Below are 21,912 nucleotides of genomic sequence, written 5' to 3' on the forward strand. Positions count from 1 at the left end.
TTTATTCCTCCAGATATAAGAATGAACCTTTTCTTATGGACTCAAACAAGTTTTGCTGAAAAACTGAATATGGAACAAGCAAAGCTTAATACGAAACAATAAATATATTAGCTGTATAATACCAGTAGGCCAGCTCTGATAGTCATTTGGTATGGCTTCGGCCAGAGTTTGACACCTATGGTCTAGACCAAAATACTAAATTTTGCTCTACATGGGCCTGATGTCCACTTACGAGGACGATATACTGCCAAGGTCATATCATCATATGTGGACCTCAATTTTCTCAGAAACAAAAATCAGATTAAAAAAAATAAATAAAATCATGCAATTCTTTGTTTTTACATTCATCAGGTCCCAGTCAGTCCAAATAGCAAAGAGAAATTAAAAATGCCATGAGAGTTCGGGTCTTAGGAGGTTAATGCAGGAAGTAGGTGAACTACATTGGGGGCGTCTTTCTTTGTGAGAGGATCGTATTAATGACAGGAAACCTCAGTGACATCATAGAGATGCATAAAGACGCTCAGTCTCCCGATTCTCTTCCTTCTCCTCCTTTTCCATCAAATTCTAACTCAGTCTAATTGTGTTTCTCCTCTTCCTCATTTTGTTGGAGCTGCAGACACAATCAGTGTGAACCTGAATGAATTTGTGCAAACAAGAAGAATCTACAGCTTTTCAGTCAGAGGTGGTCTTGTTATTTAAGCCGGCAGCACGAGTAGATTTATGCGTTGATGCTGCCTGCTTCAGCTTTACGACTGGCTGCTGAGTGATATTTACACCTGGCTGGGTGACAACTTTAACCATGTGCTGAACTTTGGCCCAGCTTTGCTCTGACCCAGGTTTTACTTTGTGCGAGTGCCTGAACACAAACACAGAGCTCAAACATCAATTCTGTCACAGAGAGACAACAAAAGAGATTCAGTGCACAACAAAAATACAGATGAGTCCAAGGTGAAAGATGGTTGCTGGAATCCCTGTGAGGTTAAAACACCTGAAGCCAAGTTTAGATTTCAGTTTCTGTTTAAGTTATTTCTTTTTCCCCACCTCAAACTTCTTCATTTCCTCCTTGGCGGTCTGGTAGGTAACGTGGACGGAGTTTGGGGAAGAGACGGCCTCCTCGGCCAATCTCAGCCAAGCATCCAAGTGGTCGTACTCCTTCATAAACTCATGCCAGAGCAGCCATCTCCTCTCCAACCTGGCAGAAATACGCACAAAGTGAGAAGTTTTCAAGCTGAAGAAGAAACCTGAGAAAAGTGTAACTGTGCTGTTATTAGTCTGCAAATTCATTGTTCAAAATTGACCTCAGCTGAAAAAATGCTGCAGAGTAGCCGCACAGCAACTCTTAAAGATCCATCATCTGTTTTACTGATTACTCAGGTCTGATTATCAGCTGAAGGACACTCACTGTCCACAGTCCTGCAGGTCTCCATCTTGGCTCCAGCTGCTGTCGACTCGCTGCATTTCCTCCTTTAGCTCCACTGGAGACGAGTGGACAGGAAGCCGGCACTGGTACAGATCCAGGAGGTGCTCCGTGTCACTCACTTCATCTCCGGGTACAACACCACTTCCTGCAGGGTTTGGGGTGATGCTGCTGTGGCGTTCCGAGGTGGGCAGGTCTATGCCAGGCATTTCAACATCATGTGACCTTTACCTGATGGAGAAGACGCCACTGATTAGAATTCACATTAATTCAGAGACATATGCCTAACGCAACACGCCAACAATATTGGTTACACTAACCACTGCCAACCACCCCTCCGTGCTCTGCTGATCCAACTCTGGGTCAGTTTGTGTTTTTCTGAATTTTTGGTTGATATTCTGTCCATGTCCATTAATATTCAAACAAAATTAATTCATTTTATTCTGAGAAAACTTAAATTCAGCAGGGGATCAAATAATTTCCTCACTCTATAGCCAAATATGGAGTTACTGCATTCAACGACTAAACGAAAGTCCCAGTTTTGCCAAGTGTTTGTGGGCAATAAGGAGAATCTTTATTCCCACAATCTTTAGTTGTTCCTGAAGTTGATGCGACTGCTTTAACAAGGTGACACGAACACGTTTGAGACGGCGCTCCTGGAGAAGAGCAAACAACAAGAAATCAGGCTGCCAGTCAGTGGTTTAAATCCTCAGAGCCACGACGACCACACAGCCATGAGTCACCATTATTGCTTCCACTAGGGGGACACACACACACACACACACACACACACACACCTTATTCATGAGTCACTCGGGTTCTTTATTGAGATGGAGCCAGAACTGTTCTCCATGAGTGGAGACAGAGCGGGTCTGATTTATGAAAAGCTGGACAAATTTACACTGCACCTTTCATTCAGTTGGTGCTCACAGTCTGTGTGTAATTATCTCCCGATTTACAGACGCAGCAGGTGATTACACACTCAGGACCTGTGACCGACATCCAGGCGCTCTCTGCACAATAAAACGCCATTTTCCCCTCCAAACGTCTCAAAATTAAGATGATCGCAAACATTTTCAGACAGCATTCAGGGGATTTGGCAATGTGGAAGTTAAAGTAGACGATCATGTAATAAAAGGGACGTAAATAGGAGATTTTATAATTTAGCCCAGTTACTTGTGCTGCTGACTAACCTGCCAGCTGTGCTTCCAGATGATGGTGAGAGACGTCTGTAAAAGCTGTTACAGCCCAATTTAAACACGTTTAAATACGCTGCTCTTCTCAAAGAAAAAACACTTTCATATCTTAGTGAGGACATCTAATTAACATAATGCTAACCATAACTGTAACCCTGACTCTAAAAACCACTTTGAGCCCCAAAACAGCTTCAAACTTTTAATGCTGGAATATTAAATTACAGCCGTTTGGTCCGTCTGCGCTTCATCACGTAAACGGGCATCAGAGACGCGATGATCAGTTTCCTGTTCTCAGCTGAGAGGAGAGTCTGACCTTTCTCCTCTGATGTCAGAGTTTGATCATCCAATCATGACGGGCTGAAACATTATTCAAATAAATAACTGCGTCTTATCGAATCACATTCCTAATCATCTGGTGATTGATTAAACTCACGACTTGTTGCAGCACAACAGAGATACTAAACTCCGGACACTTTCGACGCCACTCGAGCAGTTTTTTGTTTTTTTGTTTTTTTAAAATCAGTGCATGAACCAAAACCATCAAAAACTAATAAAGTGTGGCAAAAAAATACGAGCTCGACTCCACCTCAAGACTAACAGTGAACACAATTAAAAACCGAGTGAATGACGTACGTGTGTGCGCACCATGTTTGTATAGCTATGTGAGGTATATATGGGGACAAAGTGCCGTCTCCATGAGTCTGAAGGCATTTGAGACTAAATGTGGTTTTAATGTCAGGCTTATGTTAGGCATTGATTTTTGATGGTTAGGGAAAGCATTACGTCATGAGAGGTCCACGCAAAAATATGAAAAACACACGAGTCTGTGCGTGCGTGAGAGTGTACACACACACACACACACACACACACACACAAACTCAAAACACTTCCTGTCATAAATCATACCCATCTATTGTGCGTTTAGTGGAGGAGCAGGAGTGTACTCTGAGATAAAATGAACACAGAGGAAACAGTGATGGCAGATCTGCCAGTCTCAGCTCAGTAAATTCAGACAAATGCAAACTGTAGAGTCTCATCAGAAAGTGTGCTGCAGGGATTTCACAGTTCAGTGAAGCTGAAGTTCAAGCTCAAGTTTAATGAAGAGAAAACTGCTCGTCCTCTGTGTTTGAAGACAGTCTGCTTGGTTTCCCTTTCCAACACTCGTAGTTTTCTGTGCACCTTTAGTTAACCTCTTAAGCCCCAAGCCTACCTGATCTCCTGCTTTCAGGGGGCAAAAAGCAGGAGATCAGGTAGGCTTGGGGCTTAAGAGGTTAACTAATTAACTCTTATGATAAGGAAATAATAGGAGAAAATATCATTTATGGTCACGTATCGGTCAACATCTTTACTAGTTGATCGGTTTTTGTCCACCAGGGGGAAGAACAACAACATCATCAAGCTGACAGAGACCGTCTGTCCTCCTGCCAGTGAGCCATAAATCAGCGAGCCATCCCAAAAGATGTTTTCCTGAATTCCCAAGATGCACGAGGCAGTGTAGTGTAGTAAGTGTAGTAATGCACAGCTGTTTTATACAAGCCACATCTGGAGAGACTCTACGTAGCAGCCCCCTTATATTCAAATGCTTTGGCGACCTGTCCACGGTGTACCCCGCCTCTCGCCCTATGATAGCCGGGACAAGTTCCAGTAAACAGTTTCCTGATGAGTTTATGGTCTCAGATGTTGGATTGCAAACTCTCAGCACTGGCTTGTTTTTAGAGGTTTTTTTTCTTTTCAGCCCCTCAGGCTGCTGCTCAGTGATGCTATGATGGCCATCTTTTATATACAGTCTATAACTAACAGATTTCACCGTGTCGTCCGTTTGCTCCTCGTCCTTCCCTCTCCGGTCAGACAGCCACCTCAGGTGCTCGCACACACCTTTGTCTTTCCACCTGAGCACTTTAGTATCCCAGACTCATAGATCAGGCGCTGCCTGTCCTATCAGGCCGAGGCCGCCTCCTCCAGACTCCCACCTGGGGACTGAGTGTGTAACAGAGTTATGAGGCCAAGGCGTCAGACCTGGACCACTGAGGCTGCATAGATCCTGCTCACCTGTCTGCCTGCTACAGCAGAGCGTGTGCACCTCTCCAGTCTGCGTCCAGTTATATTTTAACCATTACACACCATTCATTTCTTACACAGCAAAAGCATGTGTGCGTGTCTGACCTGGACTTTACCTTCACACCAGATTTATGGCTTCAGGCCTTTAAAAGCTTTAATCAGGTTTGATTGTCAGATGGTAAACTGAGAGCAGCTTTGTAATGTCACATCTACTGACCAATCATGTTTGAGCAGCAGGTTTTAGTTGCCTGCAGGTAATTCACTGCACAGGACTGATTAAAGAGGAACTCCCTGAACCGAACCACTGGTGGTGGGGAGGGAGCTGACACGGCATCTAGATCATCTTTCGTGTAGGATAGAATAAAACAGCCGTTCATTGCCATTGTACGTGTACATCGACGCTGTGGTGCAGTCTGTGCCTGAAGAGGGCGATCGTGGCTCAAGAGTTGGGTGTTCATCTTGTAATCGGAAGGTTGCCGGTTCGACCCCGGCTTGGACAGTCTCGGTCGTTGTGTCCTTGGGCAAGACACTTCACCCGTTGCCTACTGGTGGTGGTCAGAGGGCCCGGTGGCGCCAGTGTCCGGCAGCCTCGCCTCTGTCAGTGCGCCCCAGGGTGGCTGTGGCTACAATGTAGCTGCCATCACCAGTGTGTGAATGTGTGGATGACTGGATATGTAAAGCGCTTTTGGCTCCACAGGGACTAATAAAGCGCTACACAAATGCTGGACATTTACCATTTGAAGTATGAAAGCGGCAGACAGGCAGGTTCATCTCAGTTCATTTAGTGACATTTATCACCTCAGTCTCCACAGAACAGACGTGAACATCTGCTTAACATCTGAACACACACACGGCTGTTTTCCCACTGAGCTCAAAGAGTGAATGAAGCTTCAGTATGTAGATTTACCAGACAGAGAGAGCAAGCGAGCATCTTTAACTGCTGATGAGTCGCCAGCTGCCTGCAGCGCGCACACACACACACACACACACACACACACACAGACCTGATTTAATGACTGCATCAACCTCACCCCCCACTCATTGAGTCTTATCAGAGACACGAGTGAACCCTCAGTCCCGAGCTGTCCTCTTAGTGCTGTCAGTGCAGTTTCAGACCCTGGAGGAAGTCAACATTAGTCTATTTTAGACCCAGCAGGTGTAAGACGTCGGCGTGACAGAGGAGGAAGCTGGGACAGGAGGCAGATGATCTGCTGTGATGCCCCTTAAAGGGAACAGCCAAGAACAAGATGAAGAAAACAGACTGAGCAGATCTAACTTGGACTCTTGCACGTCTTCATTCATAACAGCGTTTGGAATTGAACCAGTGAACAACATCCAACTCCACAGATAAAATAGACTCATTAACCTTTGTTGCATCTAAAGGAAAGTGCAATAAGAACAATAAAACATTTCCAGATATGCAGAATGCTTAAAATGAAGATTAAGGGGAAACAAAACTATTTCCTGTTACTCTGCTGATCCCTGCTGCAATTCTCTCAGTAAAAACAAATGTAAGTTACGTCATGCAGCAGAAATTAAAAGTGAGTTTGAATAACAACACAATGTTACTAAGAGACACTGGAAATTTGACAGGGTGGGAAAAAAAGTGTTGAATTTCCTGTCAGACTGAACAAACGTGCCATCTTCAGTTTCCCTCGTTATGCAGCAGCCTGGTGTGTAACAGACTCACAGCACGAGGCTGAAACCATTTCCTGCAACCAACCGAGGACAAGCTCATTATATATTCATTATATTTATACAGGGAAAAAACCTCCATGCTTGAGAGAAGAGCTCGAGACAAAAGGATTACTTATTATTTGAAACATTAATATGAACACGAGACATGACAGGAAATAAGAACAGGTCCACTTTAACCCCAGTTTCCTGTCTGTGTGCTAAGCTCGGCTAACCGTTTGTGGCATTCGTTTCATGGCCATCTAAACATATTTGATGAGTGCACTTCCCCCGAACTGCTGAACCAGTCCTTCAAATGTGGACAGAGCGCAGAGCCCAGGACAACAGCAGGCAGGTGTCTGGAAATTTTCCATGAGAGGGAAAAATTTGAATATGAGATACACCCACCCGGCTGAATTACAGGAAGAACTGCTCAAACATTAGAGTCACACAACACACACACACACACACACACACACACAATAAGTCTACTACCTGACATACTGATGACATCACTTATGATGTCAATCACCAGCAGGAACAGGGAGGCAAAAAAGAAATCAATAAAAATCTTGTGATCGTATTGGACGAGAATACAAGCAGTGAAGTCTGATTGGCTGTAATGATTGATGCTTCGTCATCCAATACGATTCCCCGACAGCTGTGCGTGTCTGTGCGCACGTGTGTGTGTGCACGTCTTCCATGACTTTGACGCCGGTAACACCTGTCTGCAGGGACAAACAGCCGGGCTGAGGCTCAGCAGGGCGTAAAACCAGCTGTCCTTATTCTCCTCTCTTTTTCAGCTGGATCCAGAAATCCACCTCTTCTGCCTTTATTTCATTTTATTGGCCCACTTTTCATCATTTTAACACCTGAACTTGCATTTTCAGACGTTACCAGCCTCTAGCAGAATCTAATTTCATCAGATAGGAAACAACATCAGGGCAATTTGTTGCAGAAAGAGAGCAATGTTCGCTCTCGGAGCCGAGAAATCTGTAACCAATCAGTTTGGGGAGATCTGGATTCATTTAAACTTTTATTAACCATGAAATCTGACTCTTGGGACATTTAGGAGCTCTGTGGGGGTTACTACACGATGTTTGCCCTTTCAGCTAAAATCTTTCCTTTTCCTCATCCCTTCCATGACGAGTGAGGTTTAATAGGGTTTGTTTAATGTCATGTGACTTTGACTGATGGACCCGTCCTCCCTTCATTCAAAGGAGAATAAAAGAAGTTGACAGTGTGAACCCACAAGCGTCTTGCTGTGTGTCGTTTTCTGGCACCGTTCTCACTTTCACACACCCCGATTAGGTTAATGCAGTGGTTAAAAATGTCTTTGTTCACATCATTTTCTTTCTGAGGAAGTGAAACTGAATTAAAATCTTTCACAAACCAGACCTGGCAGAGACAGCAGCCATATTATTGGCCAGATATTTGCATTAAAAAGGTCCAACAGCACAAACGTGGTACAAAGGTCCAGTTCAGGGACTCCAGGTAGCTGAGGCGACACCTAGCTGACAGCTAGCAGCTACAGCCGCCTCTGTCTCCATCCGTCAAACAGGCCACGCCCCAATGATGCAAACTTGATGCCTTAATAGAATTTAACCAGAGTTACACAGTTATTACGAAGTATTAAACTATTCATAGAAAGTTCATCAGTAGCCGCCTGTAAACATGTTTATTCTCCCCTTGAAGGGCGCCAGGATGTAATCAGCTGATTGCATTTTTGGTGGAAACCAGGTCAAGGTCATTAGGCGACACCAAATGTGAAAACCAGTAAATGGATCATCTTCAGGTTTAACCTTCGTTGTTTGCAGCCAAAGTAAAACTTAAAATAAAAATATATCAGTAAATACGGTTTCTTGAATATCGAGTGAAAGGGCAGGCAGAGAGCTGTGCAGCACACTTCATTTTTTCAACACGACGCCATATGATGTCACAATGACATCACAGGCTGACACACAAAAAATAAAACACCAGTTTTAGTTTTACCTTTGACCTTCTGGTGTTTCTGCTGTACAGTTTTAACATCGAGCCTGACGTGAATGACTCGCTGCTGGAGCCTCGAGTGGACATCAGAGGAACTGCAGTTTTTCAGAGTACTCTTTAGTTTGCACTGCGAGTCAAATAATCATCTTATAACCTCCGTTTACCTGAAACTGACTGTTTTAGCTCCTCCCCCTTTAAACCCCTTCCGATTTGCTGCCCCTGCATCTGCAAGAGTAGGAAACACCGATGGTCTGGGAGCAGCCACTGACCATTACTGGAAGTTTTTAACTTTAACGTTGAACGTAACGCCCACGGATGGAGCAGGAGATGTACCACGAGACGTAAGGAGAAGTAGAACCCACTTTATTTCCATGTTCCTGAAACACAGGATGATTGTGGTCGCACCGCTTCTGAATAATGCTTCATTTACATCATCTTATTAAAGTTGTGTTTTTTTTAAGGTTAACTACTCTGACAACCCGACCAGAGTCGAGGGAGAGGATGGCATTATCAGATCTTCCTCTGAGCTACAATTTTAATTGAGCGAATTAAGAAAATCCAGTTTCAGGAACCTTTATCTCCCTTTCTGCCGTTTCCAGCAAGCTTCTCTCTGTCCCTGCTCTTTAAGGTCAGACAGCACGCAGTAGTGGATCTTATCCGCTAACTTTTCTAACCCTGTTGGCAGATCTTCTGTTGGATACCAGCAGATTTCTCTTAGATTACGTAAGATTTTATTCACCGTGCCATTCTGTTCTGTCTGCATGAAACCACAAGCAGGCAGACGGAGCAGCGTGAGGGAACGAGGGGAGGCAGCTCATCACTACTATTAAGACCCGTCCCTGCTGGGATGAGGAGGCTATCACCTCTGCTCTAAACCGCGCTGCAGCAGAGATAGGAAATGAATTCGAGTTATTAAGATTAAGGAAATGGCTCTGGTTGAGGCTGATATTGATATCGAACTGAGGGAGAGATTAAGATGAAGAGGAGGAGGAGGAGAGGGGAAGAGGCGATTCTGCTTCCTCTGTGCCCTGAACCACACTTTATTATAGCAAGATAAAGGGGCGGGGCTTAACTTCTACATAGCTTTATTAGCACAGCACTCTGAGGTGGTTTTATCCAATTAGATGTGCAGAATGTGCAGCTGTGAAGGTGACAGGAGGCGAGTTTACAGCTTCAGAGCAGGATGACACTCCCACAGTGCCCCACACTGTCCTGAGACTACAGAGCAGAGCACCAGCAATACGCAGGATGTGTCTGAGGTAGAAGGGGCTTGCATGCAGCCGGATTTACACTTTAACTGTGTGGCATTCCCTAAAAAAGTTAAACACGTTTCTAGAATATATAATAAGAATTGGCAGAATTAGCAGACAGGCCACAAACAGAGGGGTCTGCGGGGGCCTTCCTCCAAGAGGGCCATAGCTGCTAGCTGTCTGATGGGCTTCACTGAACTGGACCTCTGGACTGCGTTTGTGATGTTGGAGCCTTTTTAATGACATTATCCGACCAGTAATATGGCTGCTGTGAGGTCACTGTACTAAGATACCATCCAAGAAGGCGGAGCTACAGATTTGATGAAATTCTGGGATTTCGTGCAGATGTTGGTCAGCTGTGATTAGCACGTATCTGTGGGTATAGCTGAACACTCCAAAAATCATCTGATCACTGTGTCTCAGTCTTTTTAAACAATGTTGAGCTCACGCAGTGATGGATAATTCATAACGACCACCGCTCCAGACGTTTGTTTTTACGCGTTTGCCCCTGAACGCAGCGGCTTCGTTGGAAAATTGGATTTTATTCACGTCAAAAGCTCCAAATACAGAAACAAATTCATGCGTGGTTTTCAAATCTAACCCACGTGTATCCTGTGCAATTATATCATTAAAGAATAAAGTGCAGCTCAGCTTTTTAAAGTTAACTGCATTACCTAGATTTATCTATTAGACCAGTTTCACAGTAAGATACGCTGAACCGGAGCTTTCCCCCATCACCCTCCTTTCTGTGGATGCAGCATAATTTCCAATGAACAATGCAGGAAAAAGATCCATGTTTAAGAAATGTTTCCATTAAAAATAAATAAAAAGCAGGAATCGGGCTCTCCATTTGTTTCCACGTGCATAGCTGGCAGTCAAGGTGACACTTTAATTTGGCTGTGACCTTAAAACTGGCATCGAGCATATTGTGCGTGCAGAGCGAAGCAGCGCAAGTCAACGAGTGCAGTTTGGAAAATGCTGGAAACGCAGCCCTGAAATGCATCACTCGCTGAAGCTTCGGCGGCGGGGAGAAGAGACGAATGGCTCCTATTAGAGCTCGGCCGCTTTAGAGGGAAAGCGATATTCAGCTGAGGAGATGATGAAGGTGAGAGGAAATCAGGACTATTAGAACCAAGACTGATTAAAATAACGTCTGTGTCCTGAGACAAAGTTAATCATCCCCCCTGCTCCTCAGCAGAGAACACAAGCACCTGAAACCTGAGCTTCTGTGGCCTCTCGGCGACCACATTGAGCATCGTTTGTTGTATCGACAGTTTTAAGTCATCTCAGCAGGAAATCGCCGATTCAGAAACATGTCTGAGAACAGCCGGGCTAGACCCGAAAGCAGCTTTGCATGAGTCACAGCTCAAAATAATCCTCCTTTATCTTATAAAGAAGAGCCTCAGTTGATTGTCTGACACAAGCTGGTTTAGCCCTTTCCCCGTAAGGCCTTTCAACGTTATCCACTTTGGCAAAACACTGAAATGACTAAACACAGGCATTCATGAATATTTCAATCCATTAAAGTCTGTGTTCACACCATTACTAACAAAGATCTATCAGGGCAGGGGTGGAGAACTCCAGGCCTCGAGGGCCGGTGTCCTGCAGGTGTTAGATCTCACCCTGGGTCAGCACACCTGAATCAGATCATTACCAGGCCTCTGGAGAACTTCAAGACATGTTGAGGAGGTCATTTAAATGAGCTGTGTTGGACACATCTAAGACCTGCAGGACACCGGCCCTCGGGGCCTGGAGTTCCCCTACACCTGTATTAGGGCCACTGAGGGTTGAAGAAAAATTCAATAATTTCTTTTAAAATTTCTGTTAAAGTTGGAAAAAGTGGTGAAACTGGATTTTTATTAATTAAAGACTTAAGTTGAATTTAAAAAGGAAATAAATTTCCAATAAGCTCAGTATAGCAGGCGACAAACTACGAGCTCGGCTTTTTTAGACCGCGTTGAAAAGTGTTTGCGGTGTCGTGCTGCAGTTTGCTGAAAGAAGATTGAGTAATAACTCAATTTATAAACAGACGACATTTTCTGGTTTGGGCTTTTCAGTCACCTTACACGAGACGAGCGTCCACTCTGACCTCAGGAGCACTTTGGTCGATCTGCTCATCAAACATAAAAATTAGGAGACACCAAGTCTCGATTACATGCTGATAAAAAGAGAGAATAATGACCCAGGAATCACTGTAAGCAGAAGGCCTCTGCTTAGTTTTTACAAGGCTGCCAATCAGAGGAAAGAAGAATTTAAAGGGGGAGGAGCTAAAAAGGGCTCCATTCAGATATTTTCTGGACTGAGGGGTTTCCTCGAGGCCCAGTAAGACAAAGATGAAGCCTTTTATTTGTCACATGCAAAGTTTACACCTGCAGTGAACCCCCGACCATACATACACACACATCACATGGAAAGGCAGGTCTGAGACAGGTTGGAAAAACAATGAATTATTATGAACTGAACCACGCAGAGCTACTCCAGACGACTCCAATAATAAACACATGGAGTTTGCAATGAGCAGATCTGCATATATAAATGTAATAAACTATAAACAGGAAGAAACTTGCTGCTGACTTTGTGTTTGTGAGGTTCCTAAATTTCATACACTAGAAAAAAAAAAACACTTTAACTTGATATAGACACTCATGTTTTTCCACAGGCATGGGTAAAATTAGTCTCTTTTGCTATTGTCACCTTTTTCTCCGCCTAACTCACTTTTGCCTCCTCCTCCTCCCCCTCTTCGTCCCCTGGAGTCACTGCATTGTCTGTTCTGGACAAAGGCAGGCAGGCTGGGAACAAGCAGCCTTTGTGTCGCCCTCGCAGAGAAGAGACAGATTACGTGGAAGTAGACGAGGATGCGAGATGATGGAAAGTGAGACTGTGAGAATAGGTGGAAGGTGCAGAGTTTACCGATCATCTCCAAAATAACTGACCGAGAAAATACAGTCAGAGCCACGTGGGACAAAACACTGATGTGTTGTGTGTTTCTGGACAGCTAACAACAGGCTCATCTTTGTGACTCTCAGCAAACAAAGTGCATTTGTTATTGGCTCTTTGGCAGCAGATTAATCTCATTTAAAGCCGTCTGAGTCAAAACAAACTTCAGTGTGTGGGTTTGTGGTTATGCAGCGCTGACGTGTTATCCAAATATTCAAATCAAGCTCCTCTGAAAAGCTTTCGCAGCAGAGGAAGTGACGGGCAGAGCCCAAGAAGGAAGCTGTTGTTCCTCTAATGTCCACACGAGGCTCCAGCAGCGAGTCAAACAGTCCCGCGTTAAAATGTCCGACTTTACAGCAGAAATAAACACGTTTACAGCCTGATACGAACACAGCTGTGCAGGGGATCATTTATTTTATGACTCATCGAGTTGGACACTACTGAGGATAAAACGCCAACGCCAGATAAAAGCCTGAACTGGTCCTCTGGACTGTTTGTGATGCTGGAGCAGCTTTAATAAAACTACCTGACAAATAATACACCTGCTGTTCATCAAGAAGAATCAAAGGTGCAGTCCTCAGACCTGGGAGCTACATTTGGCTTTACTGAGTCTGACTCATCGTGTTTTGTTATTATTGTACAGAAACTTGTCCCGAGGCTCGGGCGCCGTCTTAGGAGCTCAGCTGCAGTTCAACAGGAGCCAGAGGATTACAGAGCGAGGCCTGCAGAATGGAAACAGCTTCAATGTCACGGTTTCTGTTCGACACCTTCACGTGCACCCGGGTTCGTCCTGCTGTGGCAGCAACACTGTTTAAATGGATGGTGAAGTAATTCAGATGGAAAGTAATACGAGCCTCTGCTCCTGCTGAAGCAGGAAAACGCCGCTTCAGTAAAACGTGAGATGGTTTCGTCCTCCGTTTGCCAAATTTAAAAAGGAGAAAAAAACAAAAGTGCACATCACAAAGCTAAAAGCAAGAGCTCTTCTCTGGAGATTTGCTTAAAGTTTTAAATTTCTCCCCGTTTTTTCCCTCTCGTGTTCTCAACCCAGATTGTGGCCGAAGCTGATAACAACAGATCAAAGTCTTCAGATAAACTTTCAAGAAACACATTTTGGGCTCACACTGAGCACCGACAGCTTCCAGAGACCATTTCAAGCTTTACTTTGTGACTCCGCTGAATCTTGAATGTTTTAAGAAATGAACAGAGCTCCTCAGGAGGAAACTCAAAGCAAACAGATGTTTCCGTGAGCACGACTGTGGTGAACGTGCAGTGATGCAGAGACACGTGGGTTTGAAGAAAAAAAAAAAAATCCAGTTTATAAAAGCTTTAAGCCTCAATCACTTTAATTCTAGTTTTGACTGCCAGACAGAGCAAATGTACGACTTGAAACCTTCTTCAGAGCTTTTTGTCTAATTTTCAAACTGTTCAGACAAAAGCAGATAATGGAGTTTAAAACAACCAAAATGTTTTATATTAAATGTGGAGCGACTCGTGTGGATTTAAAGTCTTTAAGAGAAAGAAAATTCAGCCCCACAAATACAAAAAGGATGCACTCGCCTGCTGTGAAGGACGGAAACAATGATCCTTTTAAATGAAATTAGCCGAATACTGACGAGTTCGATTCCTCTTAGAAACTGCACAAAGCCAGAAGTACAGCAGGCAGCGTGGGCATCAGCAGCCACCCATGGCCCGTTCAAACAGGAATTGGACCACCCAGGCCTCCACTGGCGGCTCTGGTCCTGGAGGCCTCTTAGGTGACGGTGTTGTGGCGTGTCCTACCAGGAGAAGAGCCCACGACTGCGAGACTGTGTCTCGGGAATGTCTCGTTTAGACGCATTTGATCCAACCCGAGTGACTCATGTGGATAGAAGACTAGAAAGAAACATGAAGTAAAACTTGTGGTCTGTTCAGTCCAATCATCAGACCAATGACATCGCCATTATAGTCTTCTGCAAGGCTTAATTAAAAGGAAGCCCCTCCCCTCCACATCCACACACAAACTCTTCTTCCTGCAGATTTCGCTCTGTGGAGGCCACAGGAGGCTGAAAGGCACATTTCTTAGTGATCATTTTGGCCGGTTCTTAAAAATTAACGAGGCTCTGACATGTTGATTTTACAAACCAGCATCTAACACCTTTAATGGAGCACAGAGGCCAGCGGAGCCGCGATAAACACACGTTTATAAATCAAGATAATTACATTTGCCCCGGAGAGCGTCTCAGTCGAGGCCAGCGAGTCGTTAGCGTCCTGCTTTTATTTGGCACTCTGACGCCAGCTGCTGTACTGCAAAGACACCGAGGCGTCATTTCTCACACCGTGGCATTAAAACCGAACGACTCGAACCCCAGATTATTTTTCCTAAAATGCAAAAACAGCAGTCTCAGTTTTCTCAGCACATCGGACAGATGTGAGTTCATAACTCAGGCTCAGTGATTATGTCCCGTTTGGTCTCAGGACAGAAAAAAGGACTTTCTAAAGGTGTCGGAGGACTCTCTTTTTACTGCATAGATCTTTATCTCGTGACCCAAATACACCAATGCCGCTCTGGAGATTTGAATGTTAAACCAACTCATCTGGAAGTGGTGTCACGAGGCGGCGGATTGCGATGAATTAAAGGCAGAGGAAGGAGCGAGCGTTTGAGACGAGAGGATCACAGAGCGGAGAAGCGTCTTTCCACACGTGACCCTAAAAACGACCGTTGTTACTGCCATGTTATCTGCAGGCAGCAGGTCTCTACACGTCTCATTATAATACTTTTTATACACATCAGGAGACTTCTGGATCAGACTTTTACGACCCCGTGACCTTTCTTCAAACTTCACCTTCATAATGAAGAGATCAGGTGTCTCTAAATGGCTTTTCTATGAGGTGTAAGACTGCATGTCAGTATTTCCCAGTAAAGGCGTAAAGAGAGATGAGCTAAAACATCTTGTTTCAGGCAGAGGATGGACTAAGTGGCTGCACGAAGGCCCAGGTAAGATGAATGAGGATCAATGTGAACTCTGAATCATGCAAAGCTACTCTAATGTCAAACATCTGGCTGTAAACTTGCATTACAGTCTCTTTAAGCAGGTCATGGAACTCTGGAGGCCGAGTGCATAAGCACAGGTGTCGACACCTTAAATCCAGCTTTCCAAGGTGTGTGTAACACTTTTATTTGGCTGTACTTCAACCCCAAAAGCTTTTTCCAAGCAGCACACATTTAAACTGATAGTTAAAGAAGGCAATAAAGTTTTTAAGCAGTTCTTAAATACAAACGTTTTACTTCAACTATTAGATTGGAAACCAGAAAGCTGAGCACAATATACCGACTATTAAATCAGCTTTGCAAACATCCTGATTAAACTATTTATTCAAAGAGGCTTCTGTGTTTGCACAGCAGGGAAACAGCAGTTACAATAAATAAAAGTCTGGACCTGGCTCGACTTTTGATGCAACCTCATCCGGTAACGTGGAGCACCGAGGCTCGCACACACATCCCTCCAGGCGGCACTTAGCTGCAGATGCACTGCTGTTATTCAGGCATTTGCCTCACTGAACTATCAGTGCAATTTTCAGCCACATCCTGACAGTAAACACTGCAAAGGAAGCTCGTGTGGGTCTGCAGGCTGCCCGAGTGTGTTTGTGTGAGAGGGCTGCAGGTAACAGCAGCCATAAAGCTGAAGGAAACAGGCTGTTTAATGGTGTAAAAACATTATGTGTTGTTATGGCCATCAGAGGGGACATTAGCCTGCAGATGTTAGCTAGCTGAGAGTCAGAGCGGCCCGCCGCCTCGGGGTGGGCGGAGCCTTGGGACACTGTGAAGATCATCTGAGTCATAATGAATCCCAGCAGCCTCGGCTGCTCTAATGAAACACATTAGAAAACGCTCATCAACTCGGAGCCTGCTCCGCTTACCCTTCCTGTGGTTTTCCTCTCCTTCAGGTTCAGTATTTTGGCTTTTCCTAAGCAGGTTGATCTCAGGGCTCAAAGAAATGCACCGACTGTTCCAGACAGCAAACATCGGTAATCAGCATCATCATCCACACACATTCCTTCCAAACAAAACACTCGACTCGAAGACCCAGAAGTGTTTGTTTGGAGCTGAAACCATGAGATGATTGTTTGGTGAATGATTTCATAAAGACAAATCTGCTGTTTGCTGCAGCTTCACAAAGAGGAAAAATGCTGCTTTTTGTCTTAAATATCAAAGTGACTCCCTCCTCTTAAATCCAGACCTCTGGATTAAAATGGCAGAGCAGCTCTGCAGCAGTAAGAAGTCACTCGGGCGTTTTCACGGCTGTAGGTCATTTACTCTGAGTTTGCAAACTTTTCTCGTGATTTGAGAAAAATTCAAGAAAACTCCAAGCGAACCGAAATGTCACTGAAACCACGTGACAATGTTCAGTCTGCTTATTGGCCAGATGTGTCTGGGGCGGAGCAACAAAAGTAAATACAGGAAGAACACGCTGTGTTCTGGAGAATTCACGTCAGCTTCACAGCTAGCTGCTAGCTCGTACAGACCGTTACACGTCTATAGTACTTCGTCCAACAAAGCCACTCTCCTCTGCAAGTCCACGTTTCAGCCGTACCTCTTTAACTTTGTCTCCAAACCACTCAACCTGAGCTTCATCTCTGCTGCCTCCAGCTCAGCCTCCAGCTCCTCAGACACTACCCACCATATCGTCTTTGTTTCGTCTTCACCCACTCCACCCTGCCTGGAATCTCTTCACCACTCACGTGCATTGTTAATCCAGGTATTTAAACTCGTCTACCTTCACTATCACACTGCACGTCTCCATCTCACTCACACGTGTTCTATCTTGGGTCTTCTGACTTCCATTCTTCTCTCCAAAGCATTCCTTCACCTCTCCAGGCTCTTTCCCACCTGCTCCCCACTCTCACTACGGCTCGCCAGCTCCACAGACACTCCTGCCTGACCCCATCTGTCAGTCTGTCACCACTGCAAACAAGAAGGGGATCAGAGCAGATCCCTTCTAAAATGACCTGCCAGGTCTTTGGCCCATGTTTAGTACAAAAAAGTACTTCAGTAGAACTGCGGTCAACACAGCCCAGACCCAGCAAACATCTCAGCACTGACCAGCTGCCGTCAGACTCCTCTCACAGGTTTTTATTCAGAATGATGTTGGAGGTGAGAGACAGCAGCTTCGTTTCAAGTGTGCTTGCTGGGACGTTTTTGGAGATAAAGTCAAAAATGTCTCTTCAAATTCTGCTGACAGTCACATTTGCAAGCTTTCAAAATTATCTTAAATACAAGAAGTTTCCTTTAAAGATCAAATAACTTCACTTTTAAATTTCAAAGCGACAAACACTGGAGCTTCAGGGTCAGGCGGATCTCTCCAGTAACTCCATCAGGTCCAATCACCGTTGAACACCTCAGGCTGAAGTGAAACTGTAGACAGTCATGTGATCTGTCACACAATTAAAAGCTGCAGGTGACCTCACCTGTGCTCTGCGACACGGTCACCTTCCCCTCAGAGTTCATACAGCAGCCAACCGAGTACATTTAACAGCTAATTTAAGCCTGCACGGTCAGATCTAGCTCCTCATCTAATAAGGTGAGGGATTGGTTAGTTATCCACAGTGACATCAATGACATCGTACATGGGACAGCCGTATAACGCAAGTCTGCAGCCATCAGGTTTAAACTACAGAGCTTTTCAATAAGAATCAGCGGCACTAACATGTGACCAAAACATACAACCTGAGAATCTTAAACCTGACACAGCTGCACGCGCTCAGGCTCGAGGTTGTACAAGGACGCAGTATCGACCCGATGCCCACTCTGGCAGCACATTAGCAGAGCAGGTGGCGCCTCACTTCTTCCAGGTATTTGTTTAATGTCGGACTTTAAACCGATCAAATTGACATTGACTCAAAGTAATTGCCAAACAGACACCCGGGCATCATCGGAGCCGTGAAGGGTTTAGCTCGTGGTGACTGAGTCATAGCTCGCAGCTCAGCTGACGCTCGCCAGACTTTACCGAACAGCAAAACCTCAAGTCAAACATTTTTAACTCTGCAAGGTGAAAGAAAACCGTAGCGCACACCTGGAGAACAGCGAATCCTTGTTTTGTGAGCATCCACCAACAATCAGAAAGGGAGAAATTAGTCATGCTGTAGCAGTCACGGTGCTCGGCCTTTGACCCGGAGTTGGTGCTTCGTGCATTTCTTTAGTGTACCGAGTTTAGAGTTCTCTGTTCCTGGTTGTATTAGCGTTTAGTTTATACTTTAGAGTTTCTTGTTCCATCCTCTCGAGTCCCTGGTCTCAAGTAAATGTCTTTGCGTTTCGCCGTTTAGTTATCATTTCTCACTTCCTGTTTTATTCTGGTGGTTATTTATCTCTAGAGCAGGGTGAGGAACTCCAGGCCTCGAGGGCCGGTGTCCTGCAGGTTTTAGATCTCACCCTGGGTCTACACACCCGAATCACATGATTAGTTCATTACCAGGCCTCTGGAGAACTTCAAGACATGTTGAGGAGGTGATTTAGTCATTTAAATCAGCTGTGATGGATCAAGGACACATCTAAACCTGCAGGACACCGGCCCTCGAGGCCTGGAGTTGCCCACCCTGCTGTAGTATCATCCAGCAGTGTGTCTGGTTGCTTTTCTGTGCAGTCGTTGGCCTTTGTCAGAGTGTCTGCACGTACAACTTGTGGTTCATTAGTTTGGACTTTGTTTTGTCCCTTGTAAATAAGCAGCTCACCTATTATTGAATCCTGCCTGCTGTCCACGTCTACGATTTGGGCCGTCAACATCCCAGCTGCCGTAAGGCGAGAGGCAGGGTACGCTCTGGACGGGTCACCAGTCTTTTACACGACTTGTTGATTAAACATTTAAACAATGAAATGTTCGAAAACTTAGAAAATAAAGATGCTGTAATCTGACAAAACCTGGAAGAAAAAAAATGAACCAGGCAAAGGAGGAAAACCTAGAAAAGCCAACTTTTAGATCTGAGATGGGTTGAAGTCATCAAGCTGACCCTAAACTCATGTCTAAGACCAGCTGGCACGCTCAGTGTTGAGGCATAATGTCAGGTCTTAAATCCGGACTGCAAGATTAAATCTTTAATCACAAAGCAAACCTCCTTTAACTGATTACTCATTTTGGGTAGATAAACTCTAGTGTTTGCTGCCCTGTGGTGTCAGACGGGCTTGTGTTTGTTCGGTTGGTGGAAAAATTCAGAGACCGACAAACGTGCATCTAATTGTTTCTTAGCTCAGGCGTGGCGGAGGATCAGCCTGCTGTCGGACGCCCACAGTAGGTATGAGTATTTTTCTGCTGTCGCTGGGTGGAGAAGCTGTTCAACCACAGCCACACATTCCTGCAGCGAACCAGTCAACACAGACCGGAGGAGCCGAGGGTGCGCCTGAACGTACACTTATGTTTGGAGTGGATCAAGACCTGTTGATAATACTTTACTGTGCAAAACATGGGAGAGAGAAGACAACTTATCGAAATTTATAGAAAGCTTAATGTTTGGATTTAAAGCTGGAGTCCAGGGTGCTTTGGTCAGCTAAAGATAACAAGTTCAAAGTGATATAAAACTAAAATGTAGCAAATCTTCTGATTTGGGAGGTTTTTAAATCAGTTTGACTTTTTTAGATTAAGAAGATGATAACATTAAACTCATTAATCTGAATATTTTCAGTCATCACGTGTCAGGAGTAACAGTGGGAAGTTCTTTAAGATTGTTTTGCAGTATGTCACAGTGCTGCAGACTCTCGTTTATGGCCCTTTTTAGAGATAGCATGAAAGAGCTGGGGCGGGGGGTTCAAAGTGGCTTCCAAAGGCAGCAGCAACTGAAGTCGATCATATTATTGCAGTAAAGTAAGCAAATTCATGCTCTTTGTACTTTCAGTGCAACATTTAAATGACAATGTACTTGGTTAATGAATGGTTGGCAGAACAAGAGTAACCATCTATCACAGCGTTTCCATTTTATGTTCTTCCTCCTTTATGTTTGCTCAAACTCATAAAAGCGTGCAGCACAAAAAACTTCCAATAGCCAAACTTTCCTTTGATCTAAAGTCCAGTTAGCGTGAAACAGAGCCGAGCTAACGGCACCAAAACCTCCAGTTTGGATCCAGTTTTGGTTAAAACGGCGCAGAAACAGACGGTGAGCGGCTGTTCGACATGCTGCTGCCGCCCGACGCTCACAAACTTCTTACCATCCACTAAATATAACATACGTATAGTTCATATGTAATGTTTTTACAAGTTTTAAGGATGTGTAGAGTTTGTTTTCAAAATCCCGTATCAGTGTTGGTTTTGTCCTCAGGTGGTTTGCACAGGTTGGTGTTAGTTTAAGTCAATATTAGGTTAAGTGACGCAAACATGACGGCGCTGCTGGATCATGAAGCGGACTCCGCAGACGCCGCCAATAACAAAGCATTTACTAGATTTAAAAATATGTATGCACATTTAAATTAAGTGCGTGTGAAGCTGAAGTGACCCCAGCAGCATGCGTGATGTCACTGTAACCAAGGCAACAGGACCATTTGCACACCAAACACTCACGCACGCACCTCCGCAAACTCGTGTCGGGAGAGCACACCGGACACCGGACACACTCCCAGCAGCCCTGCATCCAACAACACGCGCGTGCACAAAACCAGTTCTTACGCAGGTATGAATTACACATCACAGTCTCGCATGTTTCCTGAAAACAACACGAGCGTTGATGGAGTTTCGCTGGAAGTGATTACTGAAGTCTGCTCTCACGCGACACACAGCCAGAAACAAACAACCAGAAACCAACCAGCCAACAAGCTCAGGCTGTGAGGAGACGCTGTGCAGAGGCCGCAGGTGTGAGTAATGACCGACTCACCTGCGGGTGGATGATCTCCGCTCTGCGACTCTGGGCTCCTGACCGGCTGAGCGATAAGTGAACAAACTCATCAGCAAACACTGAATTATGTTCTTCCAAAGCGGAGCAGAGACTGGAGCGCTGCAGGTAACCCGAACCTTACCTGCTGCAGGTAGTTTATAAGCCACGCCCCCTCCACAGACCTGTCTGCACGCACGCACACAAAAACACCTGCTGCAGGTCACCTGCATCACGCTGCAATAGCTCGTCCTATTTTGGTTTCCTGGGTCCTATTTCTGTGCCAAACCTTCCTCTGATCTGTCCTCGTTCGCCTCCTTACTCAGAAAACCACGACCTTTCACGTCCTCGTGAAGCTTTTGTGCTTTTCGCTCTTTATTTCACTCGTGTTTAGTCTGTCTGAGGATTGCCTCGGTCCACAGGTGTCTGTCAAGGACGCATAGACGTGCTCCGAGTTCGGAATGGGACGTGGCCACGTCAGTCTGGCCTGCTTTCAATTTGTAATCAAACCATAAAGCAATAAAACTCAGAAACCATCTAGCTCACAACTGTAAACACGCAGCTT

General features: G+C 44.9%; 1 protein-coding gene across 1 annotated transcript in view; it reads right to left on the reverse strand.

The window, feature by feature from the left end:
• si:ch211-137a8.2 (uncharacterized protein LOC777613 homolog) overlaps nt 1-21,566 on the reverse strand; it is a 35,236-nt gene extending 13,670 nt beyond the window's left edge. Inside the window, exons 1-3 of the mRNA XM_005929353.3 lie at nt 21,351-21,566; nt 1,403-1,648; nt 1,042-1,192 (exon numbers count right to left, since the gene is read on the reverse strand). Coding sequence (XP_005929415.1) covers nt 1,042-1,192; nt 1,403-1,626 — 375 coding nt within the window. The 5' untranslated portion in view covers nt 1,627-1,648; nt 21,351-21,566. The remainder of the gene's footprint in view (nt 1-1,041; nt 1,193-1,402; nt 1,649-21,350) is intronic.
• Nucleotides 21,567-21,912: the final 346 nt, after the last annotated feature.

Source organism: Haplochromis burtoni, unplaced genomic scaffold, assembly GCF_018398535.1.
Source record: "Haplochromis burtoni strain Fernald_Lab_line unplaced genomic scaffold, NCSU_Asbu1 Contig_123, whole genome shotgun sequence".
In the NCBI taxonomy this organism is placed as follows: domain Eukaryota; kingdom Metazoa; phylum Chordata; class Actinopteri; order Cichliformes; family Cichlidae; genus Haplochromis; species Haplochromis burtoni.